At 36.6% G+C, this 14,493-nt stretch overlaps 1 protein-coding gene across 1 annotated transcript in view; it reads left to right on the top strand.

Moving 5' to 3' along the window:
- Positions 1–998: 998 nt before the first annotated feature.
- LOC139442016 (exportin-1-like) overlaps positions 999–14,493 on the top strand; it is a 30,101-nt gene continuing 16,606 nt past the window's right edge. The window contains exons 1-8 of the mRNA XM_071222769.1: positions 999–1,163; positions 2,129–2,306; positions 2,448–2,554; positions 4,079–4,194; positions 4,402–4,516; positions 5,887–6,006; positions 10,000–10,054; positions 10,664–10,740. Coding sequence (XP_071078870.1) covers positions 1,047–1,163; positions 2,129–2,306; positions 2,448–2,554; positions 4,079–4,194; positions 4,402–4,516; positions 5,887–6,006; positions 10,000–10,054; positions 10,664–10,740 — 885 coding nt within the window. The 5' untranslated portion in view covers positions 999–1,046. The remainder of the gene's footprint in view (positions 1,164–2,128; positions 2,307–2,447; positions 2,555–4,078; positions 4,195–4,401; positions 4,517–5,886; positions 6,007–9,999; positions 10,055–10,663; positions 10,741–14,493) is intronic.

A 14,493-nucleotide genomic window follows, 5' to 3' on the forward strand; every position in this document is an offset into this window, starting at 1 on the left:
ACGATTGTATGTCATGTGATCTCGGTGCATTACGCGCCCTTTTTGTATGGTGATTGCTTACCATGGAGAATGTAGTTACTTCTTAACATGAATGTGTAAATTATTTAGAGAGCAACAGCAAAAAATAACCTTGCGATTGATAAATGTAGTAGCCTTTGTCCGATAATTGCGTGATGTTGAAAAGTCAGCTGTTTCTACGAATGCTTTTCGACTCGTGTTCATTGTTAGATGGTGTGTGTTTTTTGTCGGTTAAACATCAAGACACTGTCAAGTCACATCTCAATAAATACAAATTTACGAGGTGTTAAGTCTAGAATGTTATGTGTTAAGGTATTATCCTGACTTTGCTGCGAACTGTGGGCTGACACAGCAGTGTCAGAAAATTTTGTTCCTTTCCACACACGTGTTCGGAACGCAAAGAAGATTAGGCCCAATATGACAATTTGACAGGGTATGTTGGACCATTAGGTGGTCATTAGTTACTGTTTTTACAGATAGATCTGTATCCAGACATGCTGTATGGCAATTATTATCAAGCTTGTGCTAACTAGCGATCAATAGCTTTAGAAAATCTCAATGCGTCTTCAGCTGAGCAAGGCTTGTATTTTCATGTATCTGTAGAAGTTAACCCGAAATGTTTTGCTAACTCAAATAGCTACTAGTAGTGTGTATACCTTAACATTACCAAAAATACAGTCATCTTGTAGACAATTCATCATTCGCAAGTCACACACGGCATCTTTATCAACGGACCGCATTCCATAGGAGGGATTATTATCATGCAAAATTATAATGACGTTGCAGTATCCATCAAACCCTACATCTATTTTTTCAGTCATGTTACTGTTCAAATGTTAGGCAAATGAATAAGAGGTTGGTTGGACTACCAACATTGAATACAATTCCAATTTGGAATGATTTATCATGTTTATAAAGTGCTAAGTTTGCTAACAAGGTGTTACTCTTTTTGCAGGTTAATTCACCTTTTCCCGCCGTAGTTGGGTAGCCCAGATTTAGTGAGAGTCGATGTAACCAAGCCTGTCCAGATGGTCATGAGCACCTTGACTGAACAGGCAGCCAAGTTGCTCGACTTCAATCAGAAGCTCGACATACAGCTGCTTGACAATGTTGTTGCCTGCATGTATGCAGGGGATGGTCCCCAGGTAGATATGATTTCCTGTTGATTGTAGTTTTGAATCCAAGCCTTTCAGCCAAGAACAGATATTGTTACAAAGGTATCATTGATCCTGGGTTGTGGAAACATACACTTGTCCGTTCACAGGTGAACCTGTCAAAATCTTCAGTCAGTAGTTGAAGGCTACTGCTCACAAATTTTACAGACATATGTGTCATATGGGTTTGATGTTTCATTTTAGTTTCCAGAGCATTTACTCACCAAATGATTTCCGGTGTATTATATTCTAATACGAGAAGTATGCTTTACTCAACGCAACCATACATTCGTTTCTGTGGTGACATAACCATCTTCATCTCTCTTTTTACCATCTCACCTGTGAAGATCCGAGGTAGAGGCTCGCTGACTTAGTTGAAGCATGTCATCAGATCCCAATTGCATAGATTAATGCTCATGATGTCAGTCACTGGATTGTCTGGTCCAGACGCGATTATTTACAGGCCGCCGTCATGTAGCTGGAATATTGCTGAATGTTGGGTTAAACAGCAAACATCACCAACTTAGCACAGAATTTCTCTTGCTTAAAAGGGTGGCGTATATAGTTATACCAAGGAATTCCGTCTGTCATGCCGAGGACATTTTTCTGTTAGACTTATAACTCAAGAACTACCATATAGATTCTTTTCAAACTTGGTGAACACTTTTTATAACTATTGGAGAGATGCAGTGCAAAATTTGATTTCAACTTTTGGATTTTCTATAAAAAAATACAGCTTTTTTCATTCTCTTCCTTAAACATTTGTGTGACCTATAATTTTAAGACTACTGCATGGATTCTTTTCAATTCATATTTAGTGAACAGTTTCCTTACTAATGGAAGAGATGGAGTGCCAAGTTTGATTTTGATGTGTGTATTTTCTGGTGAGAAAAAAATCATGTTATGAACTTAGAATGTATTTGACTTCAACATTTGTACCCTATTTTCTTCTGAAGCAACAGCAGATGGCACAGAAGGTTCTTACAGAGCTGAAAGAGCATCCAGATGCCTGGACAAGGGTAGACACAATATTGGAGTTTTCCAGTAACCAACAGACCAAATACTATGCTCTTCAGATCCTGGAGAATGTTATCAAAACCAGATGGAAGGTCCTACCTCGTCCACAGTGTGAAGGTTTGTAAATTGTTTTGTACTTGATTCTGCATGGAATTCTTTTCACACTGTAAAAAGTAATTAAAATGGTGTTTTTGGTATTTTTGTTCATGTTGGTGAGATTGTTCGCTCCTTGTTAGTAAGTTCTCATTCCCTTTTCAGGCATCAAGAAATATATCGTTGGACTTATCATTAAGACTTCATCAGAGAGTTCATCTTTGGAGAGGGAAAAGGTTTACCTTGGAAAACTTAACATGATTCTAGTCCAGGTAATGGTTTACAAGAATTTAATTTTCTGCTTAGGGCAGTTTAATTCCAATTTCAATTAAATGAGATTTTTTCCCTCGGATACAACTATCTCTGCATGAAGAGCTGACAGAGGTCACATGACATGTAAGGTAAACCCTGGAAATTTGATTCAGTTTTCTAGATCTATTAGGCTTAATTCTTTTATGTCCTTTTTCCGAAATAAAAATCTTAACAAAAGAAAACCTACACAATATAAATATACCTTAGTACACACTGTTTCAGGAGTAGATGCCATGGTGACCTGAAACAACAGGGTGTATAATATTCAATTTCTAATTGGAACTGCCTGTTATTGTACATTGCAATATGCAGGTACCAAATTTTCTGTTCATGTTTGTTCACTTGTGTCAAGAATTTAGAAGTCTTGACACTGATTGCAATGGAGGGTTTTTGTCAGATCTTCATGGAGAGGTGCATCGGAGTAAAAGAACCTTCTTTTTTTTACATCAGATTGGTTTTAATTCATATTTACTTGCATTAAATGCATGGTTTAGCAGATGCTGTTAGTGGTGGTTCACTTGTCATTCAAATGAAGAGTATTAAGCTAATATCTGTGTATGTAGATTTCCCATCATCACACTACTTGGGGACGTCCACTCTCATCTACAGGGTTACCAAAACAAATTTATGCACTAGAATTTAGAGGTGTAACAAGCTGACTCCTTCAGAAACATAGTAGACAAGCCCCTGTAAGAGTTGAATATATATATTATATGCAATGACCAAATATAACACATCAGTGTGTAGTCAACAAGCAATATTCTTTTACTTATAAGACTTCTGTACTGTAGCAGTAGATGAACAATATGTCAGTTCAACCAAGTTTTACTGAATGTTCTGTAGCATCCATGAGTTCCAAAGGGGATTTCACGCCTCTATTTACATTTAGCTAGTTCCTCAGTGTATATGACCGGGACGGCAGTTGTTAGACCCTGGATGCGCTCAGAGACTGTTCAGGAATCTGGATGTGGTCTGGTCTACTGCTGGGTGGTTGTGTGTAGTCAGGTTTCTAACAAATTTGACAACTGTTGTACATTTACCAGACAACCTGTATCTACACATCTCCAGTGGACACATGCCAGTCTCGTACTATTTAATCTGTATCTAAAGCCATTTAGAATGTCCTGTCTTCCTCTTCATTGGGCTGTGCATTCTCCCAAATTGTGAATAGATAGAGCACTTCTTTGTCTTCAGTTACAGTAATAACGACACATCTCAACAAATGCCAGCCAGACTTTTCATGTCCCAAAGTGTTCCTATCAAGATCAGTGTTAGAAATTGGCACTAGTCCTGTAGTCCTTGCCAAACTGCCCAATGGTTAAGGTATCATAAGGACTAGTAGAAATTTTCCATTTTTAAGGGTTTTGCTATATGTTATCATTATTAGGACTAGTGAACTAACAATGTTCGTTTCTACCGCTGAAGATAATATATGCATGATAAGAACGATAAAGATACTTACAATATTGTTTTTGTCTTTTCAGATTCTCAAATATGAATGGCCACGAAACTGGCCATCATTTATCAGTGATATTGTTGGTGCAAGTAAGACAAATGAGTCTCTTTGTCAGAACAACATGACCATATTGAAATTATTAAGGCAAGTGAAGAGGAGCTATTTGCAATACTAATTATGTCTGAAATAATTTTACCATGAACATTTTTTTATCAGCACTTTTATTTGCTAAAAAATCTTTTATTTTACACATTGTTTCTGGAGATGTTCATGTAAATCGTCAAGTATTGTCACTAGTAAGAGCTTGAAAGTAGGTGACTGTATTAACAAGTTTCTTTATCTTTGCTTCAGTGAGGAAGTGTTTGACTTCTCAAGTGGGCAAATGACACAGGCCAAAGCTAAACATTTGAAAGATACCATGTGTAGTGAATTCTCACAAATCTTCCAGCTCTGTCAATTTGTAATGGTAAGTACAATATCCCTATCACCATCTTGATACATGAAAACAAAAAATGTAGTGGTTTCTGGGAATTCCAAGATGTCCACTTGTTATAGAGCGTGGCAACCATTAATCTTGCTATGATGCAAGTATTTCTAATTCTGTATAGTTAATACTTATACCAGGTTTCACGCAATGCACAAATGTTGATAAAAATGGACAAACTGCATCCTGAGGGACACAGTAATATTCTTTGTACCTAGAACAGCGTATCAAGAACAGTTATGGGTGTCTCGTTTCATCCATCAATAATGCCACTATCCACTTGATCATTGGTCATGTAGTCGGAGCCTACTAGTGAATTAGTGTCTTGTGCTGATTTGGGATGTCGAAAAATGCTGAACAGCATTATTATTTTATTCATTGAACTGAAGGTATCCAATGGCAGTGAACCCAAAGTGGGTAAAAGTAGCCAAACTCCATTTCCAAGTTGCACCAGAACGGGGGGATATGTCATCTCCTGGTGGCTCTTGTTGTCAAAAGGTTGAAGAAAGTTTCAGTTTCATTGAACTTCTCGGTTAAAGATTTGTTTGGTTCTTAACCACACAGTCAGAAATATTTCAGCTGTAACATGGCAACCTCTTAATAGTTGGGACAAACCAGTATATATTCAATGCCATATGGGTACAAGGACACTAAATCATCTTAGGCACCACCCTATCCAATTTAAATGCCTCTTATGACAAGCAATAGAGAGTGCAGTGGAACTATTCTTACCTGGGCCCCCATGAAATCTAATGTAAAAGGTATCTTGAGAGCTGTTTCCTATTTCTTGGGAGTGAATAAATGTTGCATTTGGTCACATCATGCCGCCATTTGCAGTGAATACTAATGAAGTAATAGAAGACCCATGAAGATCTGGGGTAGAATAGGTCTCCAGCAAACCATATTTGACGTAAAAAGCAACTATACTTGTCGAAAGAGGCGACCGACAGGATCGGGTGGTCATGCTCGCTGACTTGTTTATGCATGTCATCATATACCAATAGCGTGGATCGATGCTTATGATGTCAACCACTGGATTGTCTGGTCCAGACTCGATTATTTGCAGTCCACCATCATATAGCTTGAATATTTGCTGCTGCATTCAACAACAAAAGAATTTGAGACTTGATAGTCTTTTTGTGTGCTGGTACAGGTTCAAGATTGATTCTACAGCTGTTAGTCTACTGATCTTGTCAACTGTAACACATTTCAGTGACATGGTTAGCAATGCCAAAGCAAACTGCTCCAAACATTTGGTCATTCAGCTTTCAGAAGTAATGTGCCAGTACTTACTAATGTTTTTCAATATTAAACTATGGTCATCTATAATAAAACCTGATTTTGCTTTGCAGGACAACTCCCAAAATGCACCACTTGTAGGTTCCACCTTAGAGACGTTACTTCGGTTTCTCAACTGGATCCCATTAGGATACATATTTGAGACAAAACTGATCACTACTTTAATTTATAAGGTTTGTATTTTAAATTTCATATCAATACCTTGCCTTTCTATCTAATCACTGGTCGAGGATCAGCCGATTTATTGTTGTTACCTTGTATCTGTCTGTCTGGTCAGTTTTGAGCATCCTCTCTGAAACCTTAGCTCTGGGCATTATATTATTGAAATCAAAAGTAAATGTGTTCAGAACTATATTTATATCCAATATAAAGCACACACAATTTAGAATCAGTTGGATGGGAATAAACATTTTTATTTTGAAAAACACTTGTTGGAAGTTCTGAACATCCTCTCAATGAGGTCCAAATAGCCAACTCCATCATAATATATCCAGAACTGTTCAACTTAAATGAAGGGACGTAACTCTTTGTTCTTGTACTTACCCCTATCCATACTATATTTCTTCAAATCATTTAACCACAGGTAAAGGATACATTTTGTAAAAGTCAATCATTAATGAGTAGTATTTTAAGGTTTTAATTTATTTGATTGGATGTGATGCATGTTGGCTGCCTTGTATTAATAATGTCATTTTGACTATGCCGAAAAAACTGAATAACGTGACAATATGTGGGAAGTGTTTTGTATTTGAATGTGGATGCTGAGCCTGTAATGTTATTCACAGTATGGCAGGTATTTCAGGCAATACCAGATGTGCACAATTCCTTCAAGTTTTGCTTTTTTGGGTGTGCGGGATGCTACATTTATCAATATTCCTGCTTTCAACTATTATTGCATGAGGTATTATGTTAACATGGCAGAATCACATGACTTGGCAGGACGTAGTAGGTGCATGGTTTATTATCTTCTCTTTACCCCCTGGCATATGATGTCTTTGGAGATATAGTCAACACCTAGTCTCTCTATCCCTTTTCAAAAACAACATTGTTTCCTTGTTCATAGTGGTGTGTTTGTCCGGACCATATCTCTAAAACTAATATGTACTCTTTCTTGAAACTGCATGCACAAACTAGGTTTGTCACTATCTGATGACTCTTGTTTGGTCCTGTTATTGGATAAATATGATTCACCTTTGCAGAACTGAAATGATAAATAATAATGATGTAATAATGTACTCCTCAGTGTACACATTTATGGAATATTTTTACAGTATCTAACCTGAACTTTAAACCTATCAATCCTTGTGTATCCACTTACTACAGTCGTGCCCAGCTTATACAGACTTCAGATATCCGGAAACCTCGGTTCCCGGACGATTTTCATTCAAAACGAAATAATAACTATATAAATTTACCCGTATATACGGAAATTCAGTTTCCGGAACCGGACGGTCATTTTCATACACAAAACACTGAAATGCACACAGAATTGGCTCACTTATCCGGACAATACACTTCCGCTGGTGACACTGAGTTACGTTTGAGACGGGCTTGTTTAGTGTACATGTAATCCCCTTCGATAAATATGGTGTCTGTGGAGGTCAGAGGTCAAAGTTGTGTAAGTATGGCCTGTCAACCAGCAAACCGTAAGCGACACGCAGTTACAGCATGCGAAAAAAAGGGAAATTTGTCTGTTTAAGGAAAAATGCTCGTCAGCAAGTTTAGAAACCATCAGTAAGCATTATTGCACTGAATTTGGACATACCATAGGAAAATCGACATTCTGTCATGTCATGAGTTGCATAATTGAAGGGAAGTAACTCTTCCAGTAAGAAGCTGGTTTCAGTTATACAGAAATTTGTTTATACGGACGAATTGTGAAATGACGCAAGTGTCCGTAAACGAGGCACAACTGTACTGTACAAAATAAGTATAGTAGTTTCTTTTTATATAGGAAGAAATCAGTTTGGGTTTTTTTAAGGATCAGATATTTTGCATCAGTGTAGCATGTTTAGTTAGAAACATTCATTTGGTTTTTACTTTGGATAAACATTCAGTATAGTGCTGTCTACAACACGATATCAACTGGCATTTGAAAGCAAGCCTGGCACAGACATTTGACAGTAAAAGTTCATTTTTTCTACAAAATAACACTTCTAGAAAGATTTTTCTCAATGATAAATTTATTCATACAGTAATTATGTTTTTTTTGAAAAATAAAGTTTACATGAGTATGCCTCGATCTATTGGAATGCTGAGCCAGCTGACCCGGTGAAACAAAAAATCTGTATCCAGCAGTAGAGAGCCGGAAGTTAGGATAAGCGGGATCATCTGAACAGAGCTACAGATAAGCTGCATTTTTGCGTAAAATAAACCCCCAAAATACTCAAAACCCAATTACTTTCAATCATCTTGCGTACAAAAACACATGCATTAAATGAAAAACTCAAATGTATAAAACCAGCATGCATAAATACCCAGTGAAGATTTTGTATCATGCGTACAGCAGAGCTAATTTCCAAAACACAATTATATTATAAGCTAATTTACTTTCTGAGTCAAGCCGATATATTTAGAACAGTTCTATACATCTAAAACATTATTTCATTTATATTTTTTTTAAATCTTAAAATGTTCACTTATTTTGGGAAAAACCAAAGAGTGATGAATGGATGAGTGAAATAATATTGGTTACCCAATGAAAAATGTTATCACCCAATTAAAATAGAAACCCTAGAGTACACGTTTTATACATTTAGAATGCCAGTTATATTTTCTTTTTATGTAAATCATCACTGCATTTCCATTGTACCTTTAGTAACTGTCTAATTATATGGATGTATTGAAATAAACTGCAAAGTAAACAAAAATATGACTCATAACAAAACTACATTTTCTTGTACGGGGGCGCACGACACTAGGTCCTGCATTGCTTAGCATTTCTGTGTTTACTTCAGTGACTTTCACCGAGGTCGAGTTTTGGAATGGCCTAGCAGAAAGACCGTCAGATGTTGGCATTTGCCGGTAGTTTCCTTTGAAAATCTGATAAGTTGTCAACCAATGAAAAAATATAATTGTAAATACCGTAATCGACGTAATAAGAAATAGGGGCTCTTATTAGAATAATATTTTGAGTTGAAAGATCATAAATTTCGTGGTTTATGCTGACAGCCTGAAATGTATATATAAGACAGATATATTTTTCCAGGATTTAATTGCCCATAATTATGGGTGCATATAACATACAAGTGCGTATTATACACTAATAAATAAGTCTTGTGTACGTAAACCAATTGTGTACGTAAACCAATTGGAAGGGGTGCTTATTGAGATTGTTCACTAGCCAATATATTGGCAAATATCGCCGTGGGCGCTTATTAGAGCAGGGCGCTTATTACGTCGAATACAGTACTACATTAACAGTTCTATAATTTGTAAACATTGATGAACTTAATAAGAGAGTTTTTATGTAATAGAGTTACTACGAGTTCAGGAAAATTAGTAATCACTCTTTGAATTGCTACCATTGTAGATTTGTGTATATGTGACCGACCAGGAGAAAAGGGACCTTATGGGTGCTAGGATACAATTGTGCTGTGGTGTCATAAAGAAAGATGTTTGACCTTAACTTACTTCTGTATAAAAAAATCACCATGTGTGCAGACTGGGAAAAAAAGTCGCATTTTTCTCTTGTTAGTTTGTAACTAGGGTTATACGGAACTAAGGGACCACTAATTTTAGTTTTGTTATAACCATAGTTGATTATAAGCATGTATACAGGATATATACAGCAGATGCCCAGGACAAAAAAACAACCCAGTATGTTATAACCGTCAGTTCGTTATAAGCGTGTTCGTTATAAACATAGTTTACTGAAATACATGAACAGTCATAGGTCTGAAAATAGGACTTTACAGAAAACGAGTCCAAATGTTTGATGCCATATATCTCTGTAATCAATAGGAACTGAAACTTATGAATTTGTCCTAAGATACTCTAGTTTAAAGAAAAAAAGAATCAAACTGATTTTTCACGCATAAGGTCCCTCGTCTCATAGTTGGTCACATATCTTAAGTTGTAGAGTCTTGACATTTGGATTGGCTTCAATCTTGACATGTTATGTAAATGTCATTGAATTGAAAGACATGATTACCTTCCAATTTCAGTTCTTAAACGTGCCTATGTTCCGGAATGTAACTATGAAGTGCTTAACAGAAATAGGTATGTACTGGTTGTGAGAGGTTTTCCTGGAGTTGAAATGTTTATTATGCAGGGATAGACATGGTCACTAGTCCATTTGTCTGTGACAGTAGAAATCTACGGGGTCTACTTGTTTTGTCCTAAAATGTAGATAACTTATGTAAGCTATTTGTCCAGAATTAGCTGCTGACAAGTAACTTCTACAATGTCGATTTATTTTAAGTTAGATTTGTTTGTTTGTTATTTAATGCCACACTCCACATAGCTATATGATGGCAGTCTGTAAATAATCGAGTCTGGACTAGACAATCCAGTGATTGACAGCATGAGCATCGATCCGTGCAGTTGGGACATGACATGCATCAACCAAGTCTGTGAGTCTGATCACCTGATCCTATTAGAAGCCTCTTACAACAAGCATAGTTGCCTTTTATGGCAAGCATGGGTTTCTGAAGACCTATTCTAACCCAGATCCAGATCTTCAAGGGTCGTTAGTTAGAAGAAAAATGGTTATCATACGTTATAAAATATAGCTGTGCTATTTAGGAAATGAAAAATATATATATTAAAGAAATAAAAATATATGCTAATGTGGATGTGCTTGAGATTAATTATTTTTTTCCTTTACAGCTGGGGTGCAGGTTGCTCAGATCTACGATGAGCAGTTTCAACAGCTCTTCACACTTGCTATGAATCAACTGAAACAGGTATGCAAGGATTTTTTTTTATAAAAGTTACGTCAACTCAGTATACACTTTTCAAAGATTGGGTCAAAATTCCTTACAGCCCTGCGAAAATTCCAGATTAGAATTGGTCACCAGTAACGTGATGATCATAACATGCATAAGATCCACTTAATGAATTGGATATTCTGGTTGGGTGACTTTGTTGATTGTGTGTTATCATACGCTGATGGCATTGATTGTTGCTGACTGGATGGTCCTGACTCAATTACCCAGGAAGCATCGTGTCCCCAGACACCGTAGGCCGGTTTACTGGCCAAGCTGTAGTCACGTCAAAATAGTATATATTTTTATGAACCTACCTGTCATATCATTCATTTATTAAATCTTTCACATTAAATAATGTCTGAAATACAATTTATCATTTCTTATTTATCGATATATTAAAAAATTAATCACTGTTTCCTGCAATGTTATTGAAAATAAAATTCTAGGACACACACTTTGACAATGGGTCCACATCGAACATGTCAAAGAGCAATAGACGTTTCAAGCAAATCTTTACATATGTTATTAATTTATACAAAGTAATGAATAAAACCAACAAATATTTATCTAAAAGTTGTCAAACTTACATCTAAGTTATTATTTCCATCTTTCCGCGCGATTGCATGTAATGTAAGTCAAATGACATCTTTCGAAGCCTTGAATTCTCAGCTCGGACACGATGTTTAATGCAAAAATATATGCATGAAAAATCTTCATCACATCTCGTAACCTAGCACGATACATTCACTAAGTTCCTTATTTTTAATATACCGTATATCGCTGTGTATAAGGCGAGTTTTTCGTACCTAAAATGAGGGGGCTAAGAAGGGGGGTCGTCTTATACACGGAGTCGAAGATCTCACATTTTTTTCCACTGGCGATGTCAACCGGCGTCCGATAGCCAGCCCAGCATTTGACAATAAAACTTCGCATTTCGTCCTAAATAACTGTTCAAATAACTATTTCCATACATAAACATGATTTGTATCTCTTTTCCTTGAATAAAGTTTAATAATTTCTGCAAATAAAGTTGAAATGACCCTCTCCTCGATGCAGATTGTCAAACCAGCTGACACGGTAAAACAATCAACATCCGTGAGTAGAGAGCCGGAAGTACCGGTAATCATTTGCATATTGCACATGTGACCTAACATGTGATAACCGGTGAAGCTGAAATCAATTCCCGCTGTTTTTACAGTTGTATTAACAAGTGTTGGAGACGGTGTGTACAAGTGATTGTGGAATAAAAACGCTGAATGTGAAGCAAACATAAGCCTAGTTAGTTACAACATAGTTAATTGGCGATTAAATTACTCACCATTGTCTCTTATATGTTATTACTTCATAAATGAATTTTATTTTACGGGCACCAATTTGGTGTCGTACCGTGTAAACACAAAATGGCGACGTGTGCCGGAGTTACACACGCGACCTATCATTGTAGAAAAAAAAACAACGCAAGATAAACATATTTTCATTGCATATATAAGGTTTGTGTGCGCACTTGTGATGTGTGCGAAATACGCATCAGTCGGAAAGCGCACATTCAATCTCCAAAGTAACTAACTAACTAATTTGTGATGTCCGTGTGCGAAATACGCTACAGTCGGCAAGAGCGCGTTAAATCTTCTACCGGTATATCAGTCAGACTTGTGATGTGTTTCATTCCAGGTCGCCTTATACACGGAGTATAGGATTTTGGGTTGATTTTTAAGGCGTGTACAGGGGGGTCGTCTTATACGTGGGGTCGCCTTATACACAGCGATATACGGTATATCGTCATTTCCTGCTTAAAATGTTCAGAATAATACGATTTAACGAAAATCTTTCGTCAACTTCTGAAATTCATAATATACACAAGGCAGTACCACAGATGTAATTTGATTGGCTGCCTGAGGTCACATGCTCAAATTTGACAAATCACGAACCTTGTAGCAGATTTCGGCAAGAAAGAGTCATTAGATACAAAAATATTTCCAGTGAAATCGCATGTTGTAACTACGAAAAAACTCCAGGTGATGTTACAAGCTTTTTGATGAAGGAATAAGCTTTCTAGCAACGTGTCATGCCAGTCTTCGACAAACGTGTTATTCATACAAAGCCTCGAAAATGGGTATTTCTTCATGTTACTGAGCGGACAGCCGGGAAATGGGTGATGACAGATACTATTTATAATTCTTTTATGTGATAAACATAACTTTCATATTTATGAATCATTCCAAATGGTATATAACATGTAGTAGCAAAGATATTTTTCAAGCAGATATTTTCTTTGATCACACACAAGTCTCTGGGAAATCGGTGTCCCAGCAGTAAGCACTTCTGGTTGACTGGTGTTGAAAGAATTAACAGCCATTGCGATTATGTAACAGGCATATATTTGAAATGTGTCCCCAGGACTCTGTAGTGTTCTTTAACTTTTAACAATTTTTAGTTTTTACTTTTTGTAAAGGTAAATATTTTTTTATATACATGGGTATGATGCTGTTTGAACAAAAAAAAATATGTTGTACATCTATAATTCTCTTTCGCCAAAACGAATGTATGACTGTTAAAAAATGTATAAGTGGAACTTTCATGTATTGTCCCTTGCAAAGGTTTGCATGGCTAGTATCAATGTATGTATCAACTTGACACATCAGTATCATACCCCAACATCAGTTCATTAAAATAAGTGCGCTCAGAAGTTTTGTTTCATTTAATATTGAAAAGAATTGTATTTATCATATAATGAGTAGGTTTCTCGGCAGGATAAAGCCAACAGATAAAAACGATGTCCGTTGGGGTCATATGCGGATAGATTTGCAAATATCAAAGGTCAAGTAGGATTACTTTCACTGTTTATAAACAAACATGGCGTCGCCCTCGCGATCAGTCTGATATAGTGAAAATCAGTGTCTTAACTGTTGACGTAGCTAAGGCAAGTTTTGGTAACTTTGGAGATATAAATTTCAAAACAATTTTGCGAGGACACAAGGCCTAGCCAAGCGGGATCAGTAGCCATATCTGTGCTTGTAGACCTCTGCGGCTTAAAACCTTCTCCACAATTTTAAATAGTTGGATTTTGCTGAAATATGTTTGAATTGTTACCTTGTTTCGTTTTGTCGCTGTGTGTACATCTGACTACACTTCTTAACGTTATAACAGGACAGACCGACTGTCAACAACGTCTGACAGTAGCCGCTACGTCTCATAGACTAGGGTTAGAGTAGCTTCCCTTTGACAACGGGCAGTTACTCTAGCGGACAGACCGCTGGATTGCTGCGAAAGGCAATTAAAAACAACTGTTGTTTTGCGTATATGTTGCTTCGCCACTGTATAAGAAACAGATTTCAGTTGGAACTATATTGGCTACTGTCACTGTCCGACTGACAGATCACTTACACTGTGACGTAATAAATATTAATGCGCCCATTCCAAGAAAACTCCCAATGTTTCGGTAATATTTGTGAGAGAGGGAAAGCGATTTTAAAGCACAGAATTAAAGAATGACAATATATGATAAAGAGGTTATCACACTTGTGTGTTTGGGGATGGTAAATATCCTGTATTAGGAATAAACACTATGTATTTAGCTCGCCTTAACACAATGTTTATTCCTAATGCAGGATATTTACCATCCCCAAACACACTTGCGTGATAACCTCTATGTTTGTGTATATTTACACGCATGTTATTATTAGGGAGTCATGTGGCCTCTTCATCAGACAATAACTTAGAACCAAATGA

Source organism: Haliotis cracherodii, unplaced genomic scaffold, assembly GCF_022045235.1.
Source record: "Haliotis cracherodii isolate W230 unplaced genomic scaffold, xgHalCrac1.p SCAF_5, whole genome shotgun sequence".
NCBI classification, from domain to species: domain Eukaryota; kingdom Metazoa; phylum Mollusca; class Gastropoda; order Lepetellida; family Haliotidae; genus Haliotis; species Haliotis cracherodii.